This window comes from Trichoplusia ni (genome assembly GCF_003590095.1).
Source record: "Trichoplusia ni isolate ovarian cell line Hi5 chromosome 19 unlocalized genomic scaffold, tn1 tig00001682_group18, whole genome shotgun sequence".
Lineage (NCBI taxonomy): Eukaryota > Metazoa > Arthropoda > Insecta > Lepidoptera > Noctuidae > Trichoplusia > Trichoplusia ni.
Window position 1 is genome coordinate 464 of NW_020799795.1, and position 26,236 is coordinate 26,699.

Here is a 26,236-nt window from a genome sequence, read left to right on the forward strand (position 1 = left end):
ATAAAGTAAAAAAGGAAAAACATTACTTGTTATTCTATTACGCTCTCATGCAACACATAAAAGCTTAACAAAGTCGGCGGGGTGCATTTCTGGTTCTCGCTCGACTGAGCATGTTTAAGTGCTAATGTAATAATCCATTACAATGAAGCGCGGCACTGTACGCTAAATAGCGCATTCAAGCATTGAACTAGTGGATGGAGGCCGCCATCTGTCCGCCGCAGTGGCAAACAATACGACCCTTCGTAATCACCCCTCGTTTGCTAGTTCGCCAGAACCTAAACAAATATTGCTCGCCGCCGACGGCTTAACGTCCGAGATCTTTGGGTTCGGTCCTATTGTCCAAGAGTTTATCAAACAAATCATAAACCATGTCAGCCTAATACACATAACACGAAGGAAAAATATCTTTTGACATTTAATTAACGCCTACTCATTTTTATAATTGCTTAGACCTTAAAAGAAAATCAATAAACAACTGTACTACTCGAACACCTGTCTTGTTCACTTAAAAATCCACGTGTGAATATTAATTGTGTGAAACGAATGAGTGTTTCTTATTACCGGCCTTGCTTTCCTCGTAGTAAATTGATTGTGATTCCTTTTACAGTACGTGTTAAAATATAGGGTGATATTAATAAAAGCGGGGTTCGAGACAAGCTGGCGAGCGTAAAATCAACAGATTACCATGAAGCCCCCACGGCATGCGGCATCGGCACCCTCGCTGTATACGTACCTATTTGTTACGATAGCTATTGTTACGGCGCACCCAGCGGCCAGGGTTGTCGTGCAACACATTATTATAATATTTTTAATAAACTTCACTATAACAAATAAGTACCTACATCATGTAGAATTTATCAAATCCCTATCAAATCATCGTCACAATGAAAAAAGTTAACAACGTGAAAATTAATTACGTATTATTATTTTCCAATCAACTTAAACATATGTATTTCTGTTCACAAATTATAATTCAATTAACCAGCGAGCTCTTTGAACACATTTCACATAATTAAACATTCTGTTTCTTAATTTTCAATTCACGTACAAATACTTCAGAGACGTGACTTGCGTCATTATGGATTATTCATACCTTAAACCTTTATATGCAAAGAAAATACTGTAATTTATTTAATAAATAACGTTTGACAGCCCTACTAACTTCCCCTTTTTGTGAATTCTACTAAGCGTCTAATTCATAGATATAGTTTCTGCGCTTTAGTCACGCGCATTAGGGGAGCCTGCACAACTTCAGATCCCTTCCCCTCAATATTTCGATAATAATGTGTTGTATTGAAATGAAACGTCGTCATAATATTAATTTAACCGCACATCGACGGAGATTATACATTAAAGTAGGGAATATTGCGAGTAATTGTTATTAAAGATGGGATAAAAACAGGTATAAGTACGCAATTAAAATGGCAAAGTTGGTTCAAATTAAAAACTGAAATGTCAACAAAGTGGCTTGACCAGGCGGTGTGCCTCCCCACGCCGCCCACCGCGGGAGGGAGTCCCCGCCGCGGGCTCGCTGTCAAACAACGTTTATCCAACAAACAGGCGCAGCGCAATAACACGTTTTTTTGCTTTTACAACATTTCCCCGTGCGCCAATTCACCCGACCGCCGTTGTTAAAATATTTTCCCCTTCATCTTTCTTTTATATTACCCTATTTTAAACAATGTTTAACATCTGCTATCGGAACGTGAAAACACTATTTTTTACACAAATTTATATTACACGATGCGTTATATAAAAGAATAGAGGGTACATACCTGTTTATGCATTTCCACATTGAGGCCGTACGACATTTCATAGTACTGAAACATAAATAACACGCTTTAGTTAAATCGATTACAATTTATGCGCGTAAATGTAACGCCCGAACGGTGACACGGTACGCTTTTGGCACAGATTAGCTTCCTCAAATTATAGGAGTCGAGTGACTAAACATCCGCACTGGTACAGTTTGGACGTCGGCCAGAAGTGTTTCCGACACATAAAAATTCTCGCGAAAATTTCCTCTCGAGCGTATTAAAATAAATTGCAAGCGATTTGGCAACACTTAATCGTGATTCATATCTGAATGGAGCGAACATGCGGGGATTAAGGCATGCCAAAATATATCTGTTCGTTTGAAATATATTGTCTGCTCTTGAACCGGCCACTAATACGTTTACCTACGCACGCGTCTGACAGCTCAGTTGGCGCTGTGATTGATACGCTGTTACAATATCTTATCTATATCTAATACTATATATTTGAACTGTATAAAAATTTGCATGTCGCCAAGCGGCAAGATGTATATGGCACCTTGACAATGTTTTACCACCATTATGTACCTACATTTTATGCAAATAAAGAATTATTATTATTATTATTATTAAACATATTTTATTACATGTATAAAACATTTCAAATTCCGGATTTGGTCACAGAACAAATGATTGTGTTTGGACAATTATCTTAAGGGGAGGGTGCATTCAAGCCAATCAAGTAGACAACATGTGACATGCGGGCGTCGAACAAAGGAACACATTTATTGATTTCACACGCCATAACAAATGTTACATGTGATAAGATCTCTATTTAGCTGTTAAATTAGCTGTCCCTATAAATTAAACGATGTAGTTGTTACACGACATGCGTTTTGAAGCTTGTTGCGTCTATTTTTATTGTTCAGATTTGAATGTAATTTTGTGTTCCATCATCGCTTTTATCATTAACCCCAATCTCTTGCTGTGGTATAGTATAATACTTAGTATTATTTACCACGATATTTTTGAAATATTTTTTGTTTGAAAACATCATTATACTAGTTGAAGACTTCTTGGGTATGTTTCATAACAAAAATATTAGACATCTGACCTAATAAATAAAACCTAACAAAATATACAAAGTAAGAATTTCGATACTCACCATAACATAATGCCTTTGTATTTCAATTTTTTCACTAGCCAGCTTCTCGCATTCTAATTTTAAACTGAAACAAAACAGAAAATATTATTGTACGCCATCTCTTCTAATGAAAATGTTTAGGCTTTATTTTCATAGCTTCCTACCAACTTCTAAAGTATGTTGCAGTTGTGGAAACCAAATGTCGTTCTAAAAGGCGTACAGTACATCTGAAATAACTTGGGGCTTCGGTACAGAGATATCAGTTCATTAGAGCGAGATCAAAGTATACAAGCTAGTTGTGTGAAACAGAGACAGCGATATTTAGTAGCTCTTTCCCGATGTGCCAAGTTCCCGCACTGTTATCAACGGGTCGCTTCTATCCGAACATCTTGCTTGGTTTTGTGAAAATCTGTGTATGGTTTTATCTACGCTAGAGTAAGTCAATTAGTTCGGGTTTAAGTTAGACACGGACTTTCCGAACAACTTTACGAGGTTGAAATAAGATTCGATCTTACTCAATAGAGAGTGAAAAGTAAAGTTCGGTGAAACAACGCCTTATAAAGCAGCCTGTTAGGTTTAAAAACTTATGAATGTAAATTCAAGTGTACGTGCTCACTACTCCTTAATCTAACACTCGAAGTTCTATTTAAGGAGTGCTTGTAACATTATTAAGATAAGAAATATATAAGCGAACAGCTTGTTTTATAGCTGTTATCGCATGCATAGTGGGTCAGTCCTGTTATGGTTATAGTTTTTATCGTCGCTTAACTACACTGTTCAATTTCAATTCTAGATTATTACCTACATACTTAACGATCACTGAAAACGTGGCCCGATAAGAGTTTTATAACATAATAACTTTGTAGTAAAGTAGGTAATGGGTCGGCGTCGGCGAACATACATTTACATATTGCTAAACAATCACTACTTTTACAAAAACTACCTCAACTTTCCTGTTAACCACTGAACGTTTGTCGGCGGTTTTATGTTTCACTACAGTTTTGTTACACACTAAAAATTCCATCTGATTAAATTGAATTGAAAGTTACCAAACATTACTAGTATATTTCGTATTGTATAATTAATGTGTGTATTGTTCAAATAAGGATAAGTTACTATTATCCGGGTAGATACAATCAAATATTATTTTATGTCTGTGTGAAAAATACTTATTCGGAAGCCGAGCCCTGACAATGGGCCCGGAAAGTCCGGTTCCATAAGAGGGAAGGAAATGCCAACAAAAGGAATTACAACAGGATCCGTTATTTCGCCCTTTTGACTTTTTGTAAATGTAACAATTTATACAAAATTTACTTTATTCACTCTTCCATTCATATTTTATTACCGTTCAGTGATGCTATAAAGGTATTTGTTTATTAAGACCCTCCTGTATTTTAACACCTGCTCTTTTATTGAAAGAACAAATATAGTGTGATCTCATGTTTATTGTTATATTTAAAAAAAATATTTGATAAAAAATCTCCTATCTCTCAGTCCCTTAATATGAGACGGTAATTAATTGTAGAAACAAAACAATGTACACTCTTACATATTTTTTAATGATACACTTAAAGAATACCGACGATAAAGAGCCCACGTGAGACCATTACAAAATGCATATGTTAAACTCCCAACTTTGTACAAGAGAAACCCCATCGAAAGTATTATTAATATTATTATTCATTTATTAATGCCCTTCAATATTGTAAAGGGGATAGGGATTGACGAATACGAATAGGTATAGGGGAGGTCTGAAAGCATATTTCGGTGTCATAATAAAATGAGGTAGCTATAATTTTAGCTTGCAGTATAAACTTTGTTATTAGTGTTGATTTTCGCGGGTTTCCTTTTGTGTCTCAGGTTTCATAATAAATTTAATTTCATTAATATTAACCAGAAGTTTTATCGTTAATTTTGCTAGCAGGTTAATCGTTAAGTATATTGGCTGTTTCTACAGGTACTCGTACCTCGTATTTAACAACCCACTTAACAGTTCACATTTATCACATCTTTGAGAAATTATGTTCGTTTGCTTCAAGCAAACACTTGCAAGTTGTGTAATTAATTTATTTGACCTGACACAAAACATACTTCACTACCATCCTTATCAAAAGCAATATTAGTACGAGGACTATAAATTTATTGCGACTTGTTCCAACTTGAATTATGTAATAGAAAAAAAGTGATATTATAAATGAATTAAGTGAAGATATTTACACAAACAAGTATGGTATCACGTTACTGAGAACTTCACTATTCAATAATATGTTCTTAAACTTGTAGCATCACTATGGCGAGGTCAATGATCTTTTGACAAGTTGGCGATCGTAGCTCGCGTTCTGTTATTAATATGTCTATAACACTATCTATATATGTATGTTAAGCAAAAACATTGATAAAAAAGTGGTCTGTAAATAAGTGTAATAAAAAATCAAGGTTACCTAATCAACTCATTTCCCGTCATGTTTATACAAATCGTCTTATCTCTAAACTTTAAAAGAGTTGAACAAATACCCAAGTCTTGTATACTTTTTTGTTGGACGACAATGGTACGCAAAAAGCCTGGTAAATATAAGGGTTTGTTCTCAAAGGGACAGGTAAGGGTTGATTCTCGTTGATTCCCGGTGACAAGGGATCCCGGCTGATCCCACTTTACGTTGTTTTATTTTTGTTGTAGCAAATCCCTCGGACCCGGGCGTCGATTCGAGTGATAGTCTTTTTTACATTAAGTATTGATAAGATGGAGATTAACTCTTGTGTTTCGAGTTTAACTTAATACCTTTGGATTTATTGACGTTTATTCCGAGTACTTACTTTACATGACATAAGTCTTTTTAAATGCCTTTTGTTTTCATTTAAATATACATGCATGTTTTTAATTCATAAACTTTCTCACACAGATCTTGGGATTGATTATTTGTAACTAAAGCTGATGTATACTGACTTGTGATATTGGGCTTGCAGAAAATTGAATTCCTCTTTAATCCTGTCACAGGACTCGCCCACCGTGAACTTGATGGGTTGGCCGGGCTGTGGGGGACCCTGCGGACAAAACAACACACGATTAATGACACACGAACAAACGTCGGCAAGTCCCGTTACAATAAATACTTCCTATAAAACATGAAAGAAATAAACATCTAAATGGCCATTTACGAACGTTTACAGAACACGCAACGTCACAAATATAAGGCGCATACGACGTAAGACGTAACTCATCAATCTCACTCTCGGAACAAAAACATTCCTATCACGAAACAAAAATTACACGCATCCCAAATTACCATAATACAAATTATCCTTTAATGACCATAATTCGATGTGAGCCTCGATTAATAAAAAAAAACATCGTCGACCGCTCGCCTCTTAACACAAAAATAAAGTAACGCGAACACGCGAGCACGTAATAATAAAGTAAAAAAAAAACCTAACTCCATAATAAGAAGCACGAAAATAAAAATAAAGCGAGGGACACAACAACACACGGTCGCCGGGAGGCCGACGGCAAAAAATAAATAACCGCCGCTCGGAGCCGGCGCGAGGAACAAACGGACTTTAAAAATAATAAAAGGAGCGTAAATAAAAGCGTAAAAGGAACTGGCGCGGCGTGTAGACGTTGTAAATGGAGCTGCGGACAATCGGGCTCGGGAAAAATGTGGCCGGGAATTTAGTGAATGTAACCACCGGGGAGACGGCTTGCGGTTGCGCGCCTCCGCGCCGCCGACGTCTCACGCTCCACGTAATGGGTGATCGCACTTAATAACGTAATAGGTAACATCGTGGATAACCTAACCGCAAACTCTAGCGCTGTTCGCAACGATCTAACTTCAATTATGCACCGCAGGTCGTGCTCATTTATAGCACTAATAACCGGAATGCTTTAGAAATCTCTAAACGAAACTATCATCACAAAAATATCAATTAACAGCGCCACCAATCAATGCAACTGTTAATTGATTTACTGTAATAAAATGCATTTCATTAAACGAAAACCACACAAGCATTCTGGAAGATGTAAATCGACAGAAGCAATTACTTATCCATGTACGTATCGTTCAATCAGAAAATAAAAAAGGAGTTTAAAGTTACGAGCTAACACAACGTATGTTTGGAGGCAAAAACAAAACGATATCGTCGGTAGCAGTGTGGAGAGCGCGTTCGCGTGTGGCGAATGTGGCGATGCGGCACTCGCGATGCGACGTATCAACGCGCGTCGTTCACAAACAACATCGACACTTTAACCTTGTTCTCTGTATAAATGCGAAGTAATTTTATAAAGCTCTCTTGCTAATGTGCACTCAGCCCAACAACACTCTGCATGAGACCTTTTTTAGTTTGAATTTACTGTAAATTATGTTTACTTTTGTATTCTCAGTTTTATTAAGCCGTTTAACTTGGATTAATGTCACGGTTTGTAAATATGTTAAGTATTGCGTTTTGAAATCGAAACCAGTCATATTTGTTGACCTTGCATTGAGCCGTTTTATTTTAAAAAGGAAATTATTAAGCACTCGACTCGTGCGATTAATTTGATTATTTTTCCCTATCGGCCCTATCTTCGATTGCCAATGCCCTCGACGTCCAACATCACCCCACTGGTTATACGTAAGTGTTTTATGGTCTCAATTAAATCACTAAATAAAATAAAATAACGGATTAAATTAAAATTGTAGAACACGCCAATCGCTCTGTCTGTACTATCGTAAATATTGTAATATTAAACGTTCGCAAATTATTTTAGTGAGCAATATCGGGAAAATATTATATTATTAACAGCGCGTTAAACACTATCGCATTAAAATTACACGTGATTAAAAGTAATTGAAAAGGTAAACATGTCGTTTGTGTTGTAAACTCGTTATTTAAACACTTGTTTCCTCATAACCCGATACGCGAGTTGAAATATTACCTAATATCAATTTAAAACTACTGTGTCGTATTGATTTTTATTTGCTCGTCGTTCCCACGGCCTGACAGATTAAATATACCCTTCGATACTAATAGTATCAACTTCGATCCAAACTTTAAACCGATAACAAAAGAAACTAAAATAATCCTCAGCAATAATAGACTGAGTAAACGTTCCCCTTAACAAAAAAAGATTCCCATAAATTATCGCCGAAAAGGTCAAATTAAAATACAATGAACAGTTTTTGAGTGGCAGTATTGTGTAGAGGGTCCGGATGAAAGGCCCGCATCCACCAGCCGCTCACAAAAACAAAACTAAACAGAATGCGTTTAAACGGATATAAAAAGAAATACGTGTTCTTATTTCAAATTATTGAATACGTCTGCCCACGTCTACCTGCCGTACGCTCCGGAGAGTATTTTCTTTTTATTGGATTCGAAATTCGAATTCCGAAACGGCTGAATGAATTCTGCTCGAATACGAAATTGAAATAAGAGTTTTGGTGATTTATATTAACATCGACGTCCGTTTAGGGAAAAACTTCGAGAAGTGGATCGATGTCAATTGTTTATGAGTAATCTTAGAAGCATGTCTGCTTTGCTCACAACTCACACAAGTTCAGCGGCTCGGTAAACATCTAAACACCATTCGCACTTACAAACCAAACAAGCATAGACAAATATTTGAACATTGAGATTGGCTCTGTAACGTAACGCTTCAACGTTGACTCTTTACGAACTAATATATACTCTATTATGTTCGGATTAAAGCTCATAAAGTGTAGCTCGACGGGTGGGTTTATTACACTTCGTATAGGAAAACTAAAAAAACGCTGGTAAACTAATATGGTAGCACGGGGATCAGAAAGCTGCTTTTATTTTCTCAGAAACATAACACCGTTCGTCACCCGATGAGTGCGGTGGTCTGACTTATAATAACTTTTTCGTTAGTTCTGTACATATAGGTATATACGATTAAAATATGTATGTGTATGTTTGCACTTTAAATGTCATAATCATAACCTAATATAACTAACAATAAAACGCTTATCACATCACAGATAAAAATCTCTTAAAAGCTACGTGTTTATTTTTATCCAGATAGGTATAAAAAATCTGTTTGCAGGATTTTCTAGTTTAAGTAAACAGATTACGGTTATTCGGATGTCCATGAGAACAACAACAGCAAAGTAATATAGTAGTGAGTGATCGCAAAGCGTAAGTATGTCAGCCCTCCGTAGCCGCGCAGCGAATATGTTTGATGGCATCTTGATTATGACGAAGCATTGTTTGCGTACTCCAAATGCCGTGTTTGTGCAAACTGATATAGCATTATCTATCTACAAATGTCGAGCATTATTTTGGGTGAACATTGACTCAAGGCACTCCACTTATCAACTTGATAATCCTGACAAGACATTTCCGTTGATAAGTCATCTCGACAACATTTAAATAATCGTCATTGACACAGATTTATTATTTCTAGAACTCCAAGCTATGTGCATGTTTAAAGAAAACTTGGAATGTTTGTCGAGACGCCATCTCATTTGTCCGTAGCGGTAATTCTGTCAGCCAAATATTTACTGAGTAGGACGCGACACGGATTTTAAGCAAATAGACAAATAGGCATTTACATTAACACCCATCCCGCCCGCCACCCCTCGCCACGCCACCCCGTCACACTATGAAGCTCATAAACTCCAAGACCCACTCGTAATACTTTTTTGACGTTTTGCGGAAAAGTACTCTCGACATGGAAAATCCGAATGCATCAGATAAAAGCGAGAGATACGGCATGTCGTCTTAGGATTTCATGATGAGTGTGGTTTTGTTAAGACAAATTATGTGATAATTCTTGATGTAAGCATCAAGAATTATCACATAAATCGTGCTTTGAATTAGATACTCGGCTGACAAATGTCACTTTCCCAAGTTGTTTAAAGTAATCCACGTATTATGGTAATTACTCAAAACGTCACATCGAAACATTTTAAAAGGCATAACGGACTACTTATCAAGAAGGTATGTATTTCTTTGAAAATGGTATGAATGCTTCAATTAGGCGACAAGCGTCGCCCGACTTCCTGCGTGTAGACCAGCTCAAGTGGACCCCAAAATTTATGAACCCCGTTTCTTGCTTTCAAAAGGATATTATAACAGAGAAGGTCATGGAATGGTGGTCGTGGTTGTACATTTATAAAGCGGCGAGTGAGCGCGCGTGGGAATGCACCGACTAATAACTACAGCATTTTATACATTGCTCATTGTCTTTACAAAGTGCGTGAGCTTAAAGCAAGAAAAAAGTAATGGTCAGGCAATTAGCACCGAAAACGCGTGTCCAACTGTAACTATAATCATTTTTACATGACGTGATCATGTTCAACCATTTATCTCTGTAGCTTAATTAGTTAGCGTGAATACAAAACTATTACAACTCTGTTACTAGTGACTGTTAATAAAATATTAACATTGGTAGAAATTATAAATTAATGTTAAGATTTCCAAAAAGTGTAACCAAGTAATAGCAGCTTGTGTTGTAAACGTTTTTTTGTATAAAATTCTGATAATATACCAGAATTTTTATTGTTATTTTTTAACACTAAAGTGGCTGGTAACTTCGATAACAAAAATATATACATTAATAACAGTCAGAAATTTCGTGGTTTGTCGAAACACATTGAACAGCTGTTTACTTGAAAGTATTGACTTCATATTTATTTTTTATGGCACTTCACGATTCATAAAATTTTACTTAAATTGCAAAGTGCATATTTAGCTTTATTTTTCCAATAAACATTAATGCTATTGAAAAGTAGAAGGATAATGAAAGGAGCTCATAAACTAAATAATGATCTTTGAGTTTCACGTTCGATTCGATATATTGTGTCAGTCATTCGTAATAAAATGTAAAGGGGTCGAAAATACAAGATCAACCACAATTTTCAGTTTAGTTAGAATTAAAAAACACTGGCGCTAAATAAATATCTGCTCAAAAAGTAACAACACTAATGTATTCTCGAATTGTGGTTAGTTTTCCGTCGGCTAGCGACGACAGATGGGCTGCGGCTTGCGGTCGCCACTCTGAACGTCTCTTTGCCACTATTATGCTTTATTACGATGTCGTAAAGTTCAAAATCGTAGTAACAACAACTACACATTTCTCCGTGGTTTCAGCGGGAACATGGTCAGTTTCGTTGCACAAAATTTTAAAATGCTAGTCGCTTACAATTTAGAACACATTTGCCTTTAAAATTCTTGTTTCATAGCAAAAAATAAATTATTTTTGCCAGTCACTCAGTATGTTTGTCAAAAGACTTATCAAGTAGGTATTATTACTTAATGATCATTAATTTTATTTATAACACATTACTCCGGCAACCTTTAAAAGGAAACGGATAATAATTGAGATAAAATCTCCTATCTAAATACGACATGTTAATTTTATCTTATTCATAATAAAATCAGTATTTAAAATAATCAAAAATTAAGCTCCTAATAAACTTTATCAGCTAAATTATATCTATATCCGTGTATTGCAAAAAAAACAATAAAGAGTAATTACGTAGGTAGGTAGGTAGATACGTTATATTATTATTAACAATTCAGCAAGCAATGTTCTCCTCGTCCCAATCTCTACAACCGAGTGTGCACTCCTAATTTCAAGAACTGGGTGTCAAAAAGGTCTAAGAGAGCTTTGTTAATTCGTCCCCCAGATTTCTGAGTATGATAAAATCCTTTGCAGACAATTTCACGGGTAATTGAGCGGCTGACAATGATCGGCGGTCGGGCCCGGGGGGGCTCACACCGCGGCTGTTTCTACCATTCGACTGTTTATTACTTTATGCTTTTGTTAGTCCAAGATTATTTTTTCTTGTAATGTTACATTGTAAAATTTTATCGCAGGCCCTACTTACAATTGTTCAAACAAAACTTTAACTTAGTTACAAAAGACATCAACGAGCTCTGTTGTAATTATGGGTTATACTGTTTACACGTTTGCATTACTACGTATGCGTGTCAGATGCCAGTTGAGTACACTAGATTTTATTATTATTTAGTTTGATCGTGTTAAGTTCAAATAAAGGACCTGTAACGTTTGCTGTAGAACGAGTTTTTACACTTTCTTAAAATCTACTGCGTGCGTGGTTTTACGATGTTTTAGTATTTATGAGATGGGGTCGAGGTCTAAGCGGGCATTGGTGTTGACGGGTGTAGAGATGTCGCTTACCGGATGCCTAGCGGCCGCCACGGCAGCGGCGGCGGCGGCGGCGTTCATTGCGCCCGCGCTCGGATACATCCCCACGTCAAACACACGCTCTCATGGTCTGGAACACACTTATGAGTAAAACAGGACACAGCACACACTCCACTAGGGGCACACAAAACACAGGATCCACGCACGTTACTCCGAGTCAGTCACACGCGACGAACCGTTGCTGACGAACTAGCGACACACGTCGTTCTCGCGCGAGCGTTGCAAGCGAACTGACTGACGCGAGGGGGGCGCCACCCGTCGCTTCCCCCCGGCCGGGCGGTCGACCCTCGCATGCCGATTGCCGCGCTGCCATACATATTTCTCCACTCGAATTTTTCGTCGACTATCTTCATGTTTGAGGAATACTTTAGCCGAATCGGAGATATACGCTCTAATAGATACGTATTATCTGGGGATTTTCTGCGAGGGGTGGTGGGTCGGTGTTACGGGTTGGTGGCTCGTTGCGGTTGACTTGCCCGATGTTATTTTGGCAAACAATATTGCATTGCAATTCTGTCTGAGTTAGCCAGCCATGTTCTCTTGATACCTACCTAGTCACGTAGTTAAGTAGGTCAGATGTCAGACTAATAAAGATTTCTGTAGACACTTATCACGAAGTTGCTGTCTGGATACTGTGTTTAAGTATATCTATCTGCTTGCTTGATACGTAAATAAATAGACTCATTAATTGATAAATGATAATCTTAAATTAATATTATGTAAGTGTTATTTCATTAGGTTGTTAGTGGTGTCAATAATGTCAGTGAGTAAGCATAATTTGTCGAGGTGTATAATTACACTTTGTTATTCAGGACACTACACAAACACGATTATAAAAATATTAAATTAACAAATAATAAGTACATAACGATAGAGCTAGCCAAGAAAAAAAACATGACTAGGCATTTTTAAACGGATTGATACGATTCGAGTTCAGGCAATACAATAAAAATATGTCAATTTGATCGTAACAAAAACCACAACCCCAGCTTTGTTCATGCGTGCTTTCGCACTCTACGTGTTTGAAATTTTGCGAGCTCCGCTCCGTTCTGAATCATTTTTGCGCTAAAAGTAGAAACAAAAATATTAAATCCTGCGCCAGTATAAATAAATCCAATACAGGTACACTTTTGGAATATAGAACACTTGTTTATTAAAACCTTTGTCGTGTCAAGTTTCATCGTATTTACAATAAGCTTACCTAGCTAATTACAGTTTATCAGTATCGACATAACGGCAAAATGCCTGTGGTCAATAGAATAGATCGCATTATCATTGCCACGTATACAGGTACATTTGCGGACATAGATTAAAATATTAATGTGGCCGGTTAATTCGGTAATCCGCAGAGGGGCAGGTAATTGATACAGATAGCTCGGTATCGGCCGGCCGTGTCCACTCTAAAGCTGCTACCACACTTTGCGTATTTACGACCACGTTACTGTACTACCCCATCCTCGTGTAGGGTCCATTAATTTTAGATGAGTGTCTGAAGCGCCTTTGGATTTTTGGTAAGGTAAATGTATTGTCATTTATGAGGGATGTGTAAAGCAATAAATAAACTTGAGAAGTAATCTTTAGCTATTGGTGTTAAATTTTCCGTCAGAACATAAAAGTATGGTGAACGTTTGACATGATGTCGGTGTGTTATCGCCTTAGCACTGACACTAGCTTCTAGCGCTGTTCAATCTATTTAACTTGTACTCAGTAATTGTACTTTGTACACTCCCGATGTACGCACGGATTGGGGCCAATATTATCGGGCATGGCTGCAAAGGTTATCGATAATCTAGAGCCAATAAAAACATCGTAAAATTTTGTAACAACATCACAAATACATATTTCATAGCTTTATAAGTAAATACGTTACGTATTATATTATTAACTAGGTTTTGCTGGCGACTCCGCTTTCTGGGATTGCAAAAAATTAAAACGGAAAAATTCATATCATCTGGATTTTTAACAAACTTCTTATCAAAACCGGTTTAAACTTAAAAATAGACAGAATGCATTAGTAATTTTTGGTTAGGTATTGTAGATATAGAACAAAAAAAACAATAATAGTAACCAATAGAAAGTTCTTCATATTTATTTTTCGGACGTTTGAATAGGTCGATGTTTTTTGTATAAATTTTTATTTCGTAGAATAGCTATAAAACAAAATATTACGCAACATGGTAACTTTTTTTAACCTTTTTGTAGCGGAAAACTCGTTCGCTATTTGTTTCTCGTCTTGTTTTCTTTACCGTAGAAAAATACGAAATTGTATTCATATTCCGTACAAACAAAATAATCTAAAGCTAAAAATGATCTGCTAAAACATAGTTAACAGCAGTTATATGACTTTCTTCTCTCGACAATTTCTATTTAAATATTTGAATTTATGAGTTGCATAGATGCTAACCACTTGAATACATTTGAATAATGTTTAAATTAGATGGTATTCTGTTATATCAATATCACTAGTTCTATGAGATGCTTCTAGAATTAGCTGGTCTCTTACTCTTGTTGAGTTTGAAAACAGCGTATGTACAGAACATGGGTATACCGTTATAGGTAACCCTACCATGGAATTATAACACCTAAACATGACGATGTTCCTTTGAAACGTAAACTTACTTATCAAAAGGCGTGTTAATTATTAAAAGCGAAGTAAAAGTTCCGAGCTCATCAAGCAGTAGTCTAACGCTCGACGTATTTTAATTTTACAACCAAACTATTTAGTTTAGTTTATTTGTGTTTATAACATTCCAAACATTTTTATTGTAATAGCCACATACCATTACCACACAGGAATTTACATTATGTACAGCTCGCTGTAAATTCCGTGCTTTATAGGTATTAGGTGGGTTCGTGACCGAATGCGAGTCGTTTAAGGCTTAGCACCCAGTATCGCGTGTAAATACGGCAATCGATCATAATGATGTTGACAACCCTAGAATAATTAACAGTAGTTGGAAACAAGCGCTCCTTGATGGGCGATGTGTGGAGAATATCAAAAGATAAACTGTTTAATGAACGTCTTTATTGTGGACTTGTGGGTAGTGAACACACTATCGCATAGTGACACTTGAGGTTACAGAAGCGAGACGGCGTATTATATAAGTATAGCGGCATCCCTCTTTTACAAAGGGAATATTCTTTAGGCAGTAGGCCCACAGATCGGCGGAACAGATAGGAACATTGGCAGGTCGGCGCGGCGTGCGTGTCGACTGTCGAGTAACTTTCAATGGACCGTCAAATTGATGAGTTGTTTATCTCTCGTGACGGTTGGATGATGTTTTGTCTGTAAATACAAAATACTAGCCAGATCAAACTGGATACGAAACATTGTTAAGACATCTCCCTTTACATTTCCTCGATTGTTTATATAATAGTGGCGAAAACAACACGTTACTAATGAAATTGACGGCTTCGAAGAATCATTAAAGCACTCCGCCTATGAAATTCAATAAACAGAAGTTCGTGGATTTTTTTCTCTCAATAAATATATTATTAAATATATTACCTATTTGTTTCAATAACGAGCATTATTATATTATTTATTTTATACATATTTTGCAAATTTTAATAAGGACACAGGAAGGATAAATTCGTATTTATTCATGACGGAAAATGTTACTGCTTAGTGCCACACTTGTTATAACTGTCAAGTCTACTAAGTTAACTTGTGAATACATATATTTTACCATAATAATATACTATTAACTGTATTTATTATTCACATTATTCTAGTTAAACTTAATTATACGTTGACATGACCACAGAATGACTTCACCTTAAACAGTTCCCACTGAAGATTTATCCTATGTTTAAACCATACGACAATGCCGTGTATAAATATTTTAGCACCCATATAAGTTTAAAACAAAAAATGTAAATTAAATACATGAATAATTGGTACTGAAATTATTATAGTACAACCATTATTCACGGTTACAATGCGGTGCAAAAAAATAACCTCTAGAGACGTTAATTAATCTATCTGAACATTCTGAACACTTCACAATAGGATATTGTTGGCATTTATTTCTATGAAAAAAAAAATGAATAAAAGGAGTGTGTATGTATGTAGGCGAGCAGCGACTTGCGAGGCGTAGTTAGCTATGCTTTATGTTTATTCAACGCATACCGCGCGGTGCATACGATGCGGTTTTTGTGACGGAGCGCGGCCGGCACGTTAAGTAGCGACATTTTATTTTGCTCGCCACCACACACGCCCGCAATAACACAGCTTTAGTTTTTATTGTAACACTCCTCAACTGAGATTTTCTTTGTTTAGTTATGGTAATGTTTATACTTATTCAATTTGTTTGTGTAATGGTTAACGTTTTTTATTTCAATATTTTCGCACTATTGTGCAATGTTGTTTTGCACGTGAGTAGGTACCATTCAGTTGTTGTTAATCGTTTAGAACATTCTAATAGATTCTGTGAGGCATAGAACAGTACTAGAATGTTCAATTTGTATGCTGTTGAGTAAAAACAGGAAAATAAAAAGAAAGTAAATATTTCCTCTTCGAGAAGTGTTAAAAAGGAAAAGAACATTCTTGAATGTTGTTTAACTTGAGTCAAAACATAAGTATTGCGGTCTGTCTTACCGTCATTAACCATACGGCAAATAAAACAACATTAACGTAAGATCGTTGTTGAATTGTGACACGTCATCCTTTATTATTATGTTTATAGTTATAAGTTAATAACCGTGTCAACACGACCGAGGCGTCTTCAAGAATACTCTGTACTTATACCCTTGACCATTGCCCTACTCTCATATTTATTCCATTTTGATTAAAACGGAAAAGGTCAGTTATATCCAATGTTCAGTCTGGTTAATTTGACTAATCTAGCTGTGAAAATGCATACGTTGTCTGTAACAGCGAAACTGGGACAGTTCTATTTTATTACTTTCACAATTTCGGGAACAATTTTATTATTAAATTTTCGTTGAACTGGATGAAATACTTCAGTGTGTATATTGAAAGAGCTTTTTTAAACTTCTTGTGAATGTTTTTGATCCTTTGATGAACGTGGGTTCAAAGGTTATACTTTAGTCAGTTGTACTGAAGTATGACTAATTGTGATGCGATTTTCTTATTAAATACCACAATATTGTTATATCGTACGGTTACGGTTACGGGAAAGAACGTAATATATCCCAATTTTCTTGTTAGAAACTTGCACGTTTGGGTATTGAGTAATTATAATTAGAGTATCGCGTTTCAAGAACAGTTGAAGCGGGGCGCGTTCACTCCTACTGGCATACAAAGTGTCCCCTAACTCGGTACTAGTTAACGCGTCATCTGTCAAGTTCAAACTCCTAGTCGGCGGTGGGAGGGCTCGCGCTCCACCTCACTCACATGTACCAACTCGGCCGAGCTCACTCACACGTTTTAATTCCACAGCGACAACGCGGGGTCGCCACTCCCTGACTTTCGGATTACTATACCATTTAATGCGTTACTTTGAAGGGCTTAAGGGTGAATGCTACCGTGCTGCTCGATGAATCAAGATTAAAACTTTAGGAAGTCGCAAGCAACGTGTCATTACGAGTTGCTAATGGCAGCCGCTGTTTACGGCGACCCTTCATATGTAAGCGAGCATTTTAATTGGCAGGTTCCGGTTGTATAAAACCTACGAGTAATGGCAAGGTGTCCGGTTTCCATCCAGACCTTGCTGTTTGTCTTACTAGTGTTGTTTACTTTCCCTAAAGTGTAGTTTTCTAATAGAAAGAGAGTTTCTTTCTTTATAGAAGGCAAAAAAACTCCTAGTTTTATCATTTGATAAAATACAAAGAAGATAATGCGTTGTGCTTGGCGTCCAAGTGGCAGGTAGTGGGTGCTTGGTGCTGGGAGCGGATGGTAATTGACGCGGCGCTCATGAGCAGGAGTAACGAGGCGCGACAAGAAAAACGAGCAAGCCACAAAGCGAAGCCCGCAGCCGACGCCAAGAGCACCCTCCAAAATTTGGCAAGATTTTTTACGCCCCTACTCGACAACTCGTTATTCTTTCATTTTTGACAATATTAATAGCTCAGAAAAAATGGCATCTCACTTTTGACGCTAGACTACGGGTCATTAATCGGAGAATTGGTAGATATTATGAAACCTTGTAGTAATGAATATTTAACAGATCGTTAAGTTGGTTAAACAAATGTCGGCGCAACGTGCATGAAATAGCATAAGTACCAAGTGTGTAACCTCAAGATTCATACCAAGTTGGTCACTTGTAACTTTTATACTTTTCTTCGTGAAAAACAACTTATTTTAACAATGTTTGTTACCTAAAGGTTTCGTAACTAAAACAACAAGTACAAACTAATAGATTTCATATTTAAACACAAGCACGTTTTTATAGAAACTTCGAAAACAAATTTGAAGCGACTATTTACAAAATTATATTGGACTAAACTCAAACAGAAGTTAATTAAATAATATTAAAAGCTTGTATAATAGGAGCCTACCGAACCCGACACGTTTACGAGGCCACAGACCCTTAGCCGTTTATTTTTAATTCTTATTTGGTATCGGTCGTTTTGTCCGACGACCGCCACATGTCGCGGCCACGGAGTGCGTTAACCATCGACAATGGACAAGGCATCTCGCGTCACCCATCACTTTACTTACCTGCGTAGTGTGTCATTTACCTGTTCTAAAAGGTTACAGTTTATTTGACATACCTTTTTTTAAGATCCAAAAGTTTTTCTTACTTTTGCTCGTTTTTTTTAAGTCTTAGGTATGTGTAGTTCCCATTTTGAATCATTGAGTAAAACATACCCACCTATCAACATAAAAAGAAGACAGAACGTCTTTAGAATGGCTTTATTTTTCGTCTTAAAACGTTTTGTAATAATTTATTTCACTTAAATACGCAGCAAGCAAAATCCATTACATTTAGGGCAGGACTTCCTTCCCTAAAAACAGCTTCCGTTCGAGTAATGTTGATAGGGGAGTTCTTTAGAATAACAATAGAGTTATCACATCTGCAAAGATATCACGGACAACGGAGCGCAGGCTGTACGTGTAGGTTAAATATTCTTAACGCGTGTTATGAAATATGTATATGTATCTTTATTTACTATTAAAAAAGAACCGCGAGGCAAGAGGCAAGTACTCGAAGCGCAGTAACTTGTAATAGACATGGTTATTTATTTTGTAGCTGTTAGATGGACGCGATACAGGCGGGCTCCCGCGCAGGCGGTCGCGCCGCGATCCGCCGATAATGGATAAATAACAATCAGGCGGTATCGCGCGACATCGCGCCGCCCCCGCGCAACATCGCCTTATCTCCCTACCTGACTCAAACAAAATTTTTACGATCCCATTGCTTTAACGCTGATCGCATCGTGCAAGATAAGCCTTAATTAATTAGGTAGGCCCGCTTAATCGACCCGTTATTTTCTTGTCCATTTAATTTACACACTTGATGACTGTAATAAACACCTACAATCGAGATTGTTTAACCCTAATTCGAAAGTTTTGAGCTTCTAAATAAGTTCGAAACTGTTCGTGTAGGTAGTTGTGTAGTAGTCGATATAAAGAACATAACGCCTACGTTTGGTGAACTTTTATTTAAATTAACCGGTTGAGTTTTTAAACATCATTTGTCACAAAGAATTATCGTGGACTTGTAGAGACCATTATGTTTTTTAACATTCACAGGATTACGAAGAATACGCTTCAATGAATGCGTAGCCAAGAGCAACAAATATGATGGATTAATTGGGTAGTCAGTGGACAGTGTAAAGTCGCGTTATCTGTGCAGCGCGCGGCAGTAAGCGGCGCGGCGCGGCACGACGCGGCAACTGGCCACAGCGCGCCAACAAACAAAACAAGCTGCATAATTAACCGGCGCGAACAATTAGTTGTATAACCGGCCATTGTGTCGCGTAAAAGCGACTATTTTTTTTTAAAAGCCCGTCGTTTCCCAGAAGGCTCGGATTCTGTCTCGCTCGGAGCTCGGAGCTCGGTTTTTTGCTCGGGAATTAATATTTAATGGCTGCAGTTGGAATTGCATGCGATCGGCTCTTTAGATATCTCAGTTTATTTGCTTTAGCGTGGTATGGCGGCGCGTGAATTACGGTTTTTCAAAATCACACCAACGTAAAAGGGAATCAGATGGCTAGATAGCGCACGTCTGGCTTCGCCTAGATACAACTAGTGCACTTAAGAGATACTCACAACAAAAGGATCTTTTGAAAGTACAATCTTTTGTACGAAGTCAGACAGAAAGGTTAATTGTTATTTAACGGAGTAACGGCTTTCACACAAAACTCTGTAATTTTTTAAAGTTTATTTTTTTGCCTTTTGTGTAAAATAAAGATTGATTTTTATCGAGTCGCCACGTTCGTGAATGGGCATTGGTAAAGACAGGCGATTTGTTTAATCCTATAAACTTCAATTGAGTGCGTAGGTGATACTTGTGTAAAAATATTCCATGCATGCAGAGTAGAGCTAGCGACCCTTACCGTCAAGTGAATAAGCAAGTTCAAAACATTTCATTTAGTATCACAGTACAGGAGGACCTACTTGATACTTAATATAGGTAGGCGCGAACGCCGATATAATTAAATACGTTCCACACTTGAGTGTTGATTGACAATAAAATAAAACTCTTTATTGCTCATTACACAACGCATGTTAAGTACTCGCAGAAGTACGTAACTGTAATATATTATACTAACATAGATGTTGCTACTTATGTTTGCCTGGTAGTCTTGGTCATTCTCGACATGCTTGGTTAAGTTAACAGGTAAATCAGTAGTTAAACTTAGCGTTCTTGTAAATAAACCATGTTTGTGTAATGTAAAATCCATGTTACAAAATAACTTTTATGTTAATCTTGCAATTAATATGTTTTTCATTGGCAAAAACACTATTTATTTAAATGACCAATTTCGAAGCTTACTTATAATTAATTTTCGAAGCAATAATCGTTTTATTATAAAAGCCATAACTTGAGCTTTTAACCTGAATATTAAAATATTTTATTTAAATTGATTCGTTATTTATGAGTCGGGTGTATGATAGACGCGAACACTCGTCTCTCGTGTAATTCGATTAACTCGATGTTAACGTCGAACGCGACTGTTGAGTTATGTTAACCAGTAATACGTTACCCTCTCGGCATTACAATAGCGATAGCAACAACACCGTGCGTAGATTTACTCATTGATACGTTATCGTTATCGGGCTTTGATTTGAGCCTTCAAAAAGAGGGTGCGAGCCAATCAAATTGGGGGCAAAATATGTCAGTCGTGAAGGTTTATGAATATTCCAATAATGGTTATGTAACTGATACAGCCAGTTATACGAGCCAAAACTTCTTGGCGACTCATGTCATTGGCATCGCTGGCTCGCCATCTACGCGAATTTAAATCACTGTCAGTCGTCTGCATAATGGTTCCGTATCGTAAAGCCGTCAGTTGCCAACAATGAACGTAAATATCGCACTTACACCGCGGTCCACAATGATTGACACATCAACTCATTGTGATAACTACCCACATGTAAACTGGCGAGTACTTGCCACCCGCCAAAATTACGCGTACATCGCCGGCTGGAACCGGATATGTTTAATTACATTGTACGATAATATCAATGGACAGTTATCAAAGCGATCCGACGAGGTATCTCGCTAGTTTAGATCGACGGAGATTGTTGTCAATGCTTTTGCTATTAATTAAGAGATAAAAGACGCAATAACTTGCTTGATATGAGGATGTCTTGCGGCTGATTGACCTCATGACTGATGCGTGCTTCGTACCTTTAACGTGATTTATACAATCATGTACTTATGTACATATTTTTGAAAGTCATCGTAAGTGGGCTAAATATATCATTTAGATACCTACTAGGTAGATAGTCCTTGTTAATATTTAAAGTGATAGTGAGAAATCGAGACAAAGGTATTATTCATATTTATGAGGTAAACAAGACTTATTTAAATACACCTATCTGACTAGCTTAGACACATGGTGTACGTATGTACACATACTTAGTATTCTAGATCTAGATATCGCAGTATCAAGTCTAGAAGAACAGGTAATTACTCAGCTCTAGATAGGAGGTATAGCGTATTTATCATTCATCTCTGCAGGCACGGAACAACTTCACAAGTGGACATTAGCGAGATAGCCGAGTGTTAGTGTCCAAAACATAAAAGATATAACAGTAACAAGTCTGCGGTGGACCTAGGGTTGACGCGCACTCCTCAAACTCGAGCAACCCTAAGAATTAACAAGTAGACGCCACATGCAACCCTAGATTAGATAGATTGAGTTTAATACTGGTGAGAAAGCTTTTGTAAACAATTCGAATAATATTGGTTTGTATTTTAGTGAAAAATCAGGCGGTCGTTTTCTAGACTTAAAAGCGAGCGTATAAGGAAAATATGTTTTATTTGATTTCGAGTGAAAAGTTTTTGAAGATCGCAGCGAGAGGGGCTTGTGGCAGCCCTGTCAGGCGGTGTGCAGGTATGTACGACGTACGTAGTTATTTTTTACACGAAGTGTGGCTCGCCGGCTACCGGACAAGCTTGCCTTATCCGATGGAGGTCGCTTGCCGCGCCTATACTTATGTATGACTGCCTGTCTCAACCGTCTTATTGTGCTTTTAATGTCGACGCTTTTGTTGCCTGCTTTTCTGTATTGATTATTTTTTTGTTGAATACGAATTAGCTTTGTACGGATTTCTTCAATTGATGTCGAGTTGCGTGGAGTAGATAATTTTATTCGCTATGTAAACAGTTTATGAGTGCGGAGTAATTATAAAATTGTTTAGTGCTGGAGGGCAACACGTCCCCTGGCGCGGGTGTAGTGACTAGGTAAGTGAGTGTCACGCATGTGGTATGGTAATGTCCGTGTTCGGAGGTGCGCTGGTACCGGGTCCGGTAGCGAGGTCGCCGCTCGTCACCTGGCGAGCGCAGCGCCGCGACCCGCGACCCGCGCCCGCCATTAGCGCCGCGCATTCAATAATAATGAACGAGCCGCACCGAAATATCCCCTGTTTACACCCACTCGCTCGCTCCGCACCGACCGACCGCATTTTATTTTTTCGCTGTCGCACATTTCGCCGTCATAGCTATTTCCACTCGAGGCATTATACGCGCGTCCGTGTGTGAGTCAGTCCACGTGGACCGCTTCGTCGTCGGTGAGTAGAACTTGACGAATCCGCGCCTGTGATTGGCTCTCGCGCCGAGATCGCTTATTAAGGGCGGGGTTACACGCGTTCCGGAGCCGCGGTTGGCCAGAGTGGTGTGTGGAACGTGCTCCATTGGTCGAGTCGATTTTTATAAGAGCTACAGTCCACGTGGACTCGTTTATCTATTCAGACGCCGGCGGCGCGGTCGCGGGGGGAGGCCGGGGGGTATACGGGCAATCAGTAAAGGCGGGAGGAATACGGCCATATTTATAAGAGCTGCGGGGATGCAATCACGAAGCGGCGCGGGGGCCGGCGGGCGGTCGGGGGGGAGGCGGCGGCCATTTTGAGGGCAGCTCTTTTTATTCGTTTTTCGCGCGGGGTGCGTCGTCGTCGGCGGGAGCGCGCCGTGCGCTAATTGCGGGGGTAATGAGGGCGCTCGACTCGACTCGCTCACTCTATTAAACTCGCTCGGTATCGGCTGCCTTATTGATTTGTCCTTAATCGAGGCGCTGTAGAGTGGCAGCCACGGCTCGGCGTAATGTAAACAAAGCGGTCGGGTGGCGCGCGGGCGGCGACGTCCGCACAAATTGAATTAGAATGATTACAGCCGGCGACACAGCACTGACCTAGTCGCCGCCGCGCGAGCCGCGCAGCCCTCTGCCCACCCCACAACATCCAACTCGCATACATCACACAGCTAACACTCGCAGGACCTACCCAGATACCTAACGCGTCCAAAGCGACTAACAACCTCTTAAATGGGGACTACAGTGAGGCAACCCTCCTTATCAAGTCGTTACAAACTTTTCAAATTAATTTCCATTATGTTTTTTTTAAGTTATCTGCTAATGACCTGGTAAACTTTATACTTAACTGATGTTGTGAGTTATTCTTTAGACATTAGTCCGCATTGTTCTTAAACTATCTAAATTAACTTTCACTACTTGTAGAGGTAGATACCTCTCTACCTACCTCTGTTGTTCGTCATTCTTGATTGACACGACAGATGTGGGGAACAGGTAACTCAGCCTTCTGACGCTTTAAATTATAAATTAAGTAAAGGGGAATCCGACAGAACAAAAGTATCCGCTACCTAATTACGTGGTTCAACACCACAATAAAATTAACAGATGTAGGTACGACCCACTTTAAAACTTCATTATTAATTACCTACCTAAGTTTACGTACATATTTTTCCAATTACAGCCAGTATGTTCCTACACTTCATACCTACTTACTTAAGTATTTATGACATCTGTAAATTAACACCTCGTACTAATAGATAAAATTTGAGATTTCTCGTTTTGATAAACGGACATACCTACCTACTTTACCTGTATTAAGATAACGCTATCTACTTACCAAAGTCTGTATTTAAAAAAATTAAATAATCTGCGAATGTATGACTATGTAGAAACGTGTTGGGTATTTGATTTATCACAATGTTATAATAAATACGGAATGATAAGCGGAGGTGTGACGAATACCGCGATAATAGCGTATTTGTTTACGCGGGCGACATCTGTTGGCGATGTACTGTAACACCGCCTCGCCGCGGCCCGCGCGGCTTGTTCAGCGTTGTAGACTAGTTCTGTGGCTTTTATTACAACTTATTATTGAGTCATATTATTTTGTATGAATGTAAGTAATGTGCCTATTAATAGTAAAGTTGTGGATGGAAGAATGGAGACTGCCACTTCAATCCACGTCAAGTCTAAAATACCATATCAACGGGAAGAAAAAAAATGTACTGAACTATATTATTAATTTGCGTAAAGGCTTAGTATAAAGTTTATTAAGAAATACCTGTTTCTAAATTTTAGGAATCTTTGTTGACGGTCAAGCTGTGTGAACCCGAAATTGGATTGTCAACGATGCATCCGACCCAATTTATTCGCGCAGACGAGCTCGCAGGAAATTCTTGGGCCTAGCCCGGCTTTTAGTATCTTTGTTTTCCTAGAAAATCTGCCCAGCTAATTCCATCCATATAATGGTATTTAAGCCGGTCATTATTTCTGACATTCTCGAAAATTAATTTAACCACAGGTAAATTCTTCTTCGAAATTACTCAACGTTGTAATCGTTCAGTATTTTTTGTTCACACATCATTTGCAATCGGCTTAGCTACCAATTTTTGATGTAGATACTTATCGATTTACATGATACGTATGCGTAAAAAAACTGCGACAAAAATATCTTCAGTGATAAAAATAATGATATCAATACGAAGATCATGTTATTTAGATGTACAGAGAATTGCGTTGTTTGTTTGTATGTAAACGCTTTACTATCAGATAACTTAATGTAACCAGTGGGGGTGATATTTTATTAGAACACATGCCTTATTTTCTTCCTTACAATTCCCAATACTAGCAATTTCTTTTATCAGCATATCTGACAAATTCTTTTTTTTATCAAATAATAATGACCTATTCCTAGGTAAGCATCCCCAATACCACGACACACATAAAGCTAGCCGGCACTAACAGTGACAAACATACGAAGCGTTGTACTACAAATGGTGTGGTGCAGTAATAAGTAACACATGTTGTGAACACTCGCAACTGTGTCAATTGTGCGCATTGTCCAAGCTATCTCCAAGAAACTCACACCACGACACGTATGTGAGTGTGTGTGAATGTGCACACAGCCTTACGACTTGGCGAACTAAACACGATAGTTTTATGACTGACATTAATAACTTGTCCATCTGTGGTCTTCGCTAATAAAGATATTATTAGCTAATTAAGAATTTTGACGCGCTGTATAGCCTAGGTTTAGGTATCTACTTTATATGTGTTGGACAAAAAACACGGACATATTGTTTAGGTATTTGGGACATTACAATCACCGAGATAGTCCTAGAAATTCACAAATATTTTCTTTTGTTTTTTATTGAGTTGTAAGGTAACTTTTTGGAGCAGATGTTTAATAAGGAAATAGATAATTTTGTGAATCTTTTTCGACGTACATACATGTAATACATTGTAGGGTGCAATAACAAACCTCGCACAATTCACGATATATCAAAGGGA

The 26,236-nt window shown here is 37.9% G+C and overlaps 1 protein-coding gene across 1 annotated transcript; it reads right to left on the reverse strand.

The window, feature by feature from the left end:
• Positions 1 to 1,775: 1,775 nt before the first annotated feature.
• Positions 1,776 to 12,327, reverse strand: LOC113506557 (transducin-like enhancer protein 3-B; the record flags this gene model as incomplete). Its single annotated transcript, XM_026889397.1, is given in 4 exon segments — positions 1,776 to 1,820; positions 2,920 to 2,983; positions 5,843 to 5,940; positions 12,035 to 12,327. Coding segments are annotated over 4 exon segments (276 nt in total), but the record flags the coding sequence as incomplete, so codon positions are not given.
• Positions 12,328 to 26,236: the final 13,909 nt, after the last annotated feature.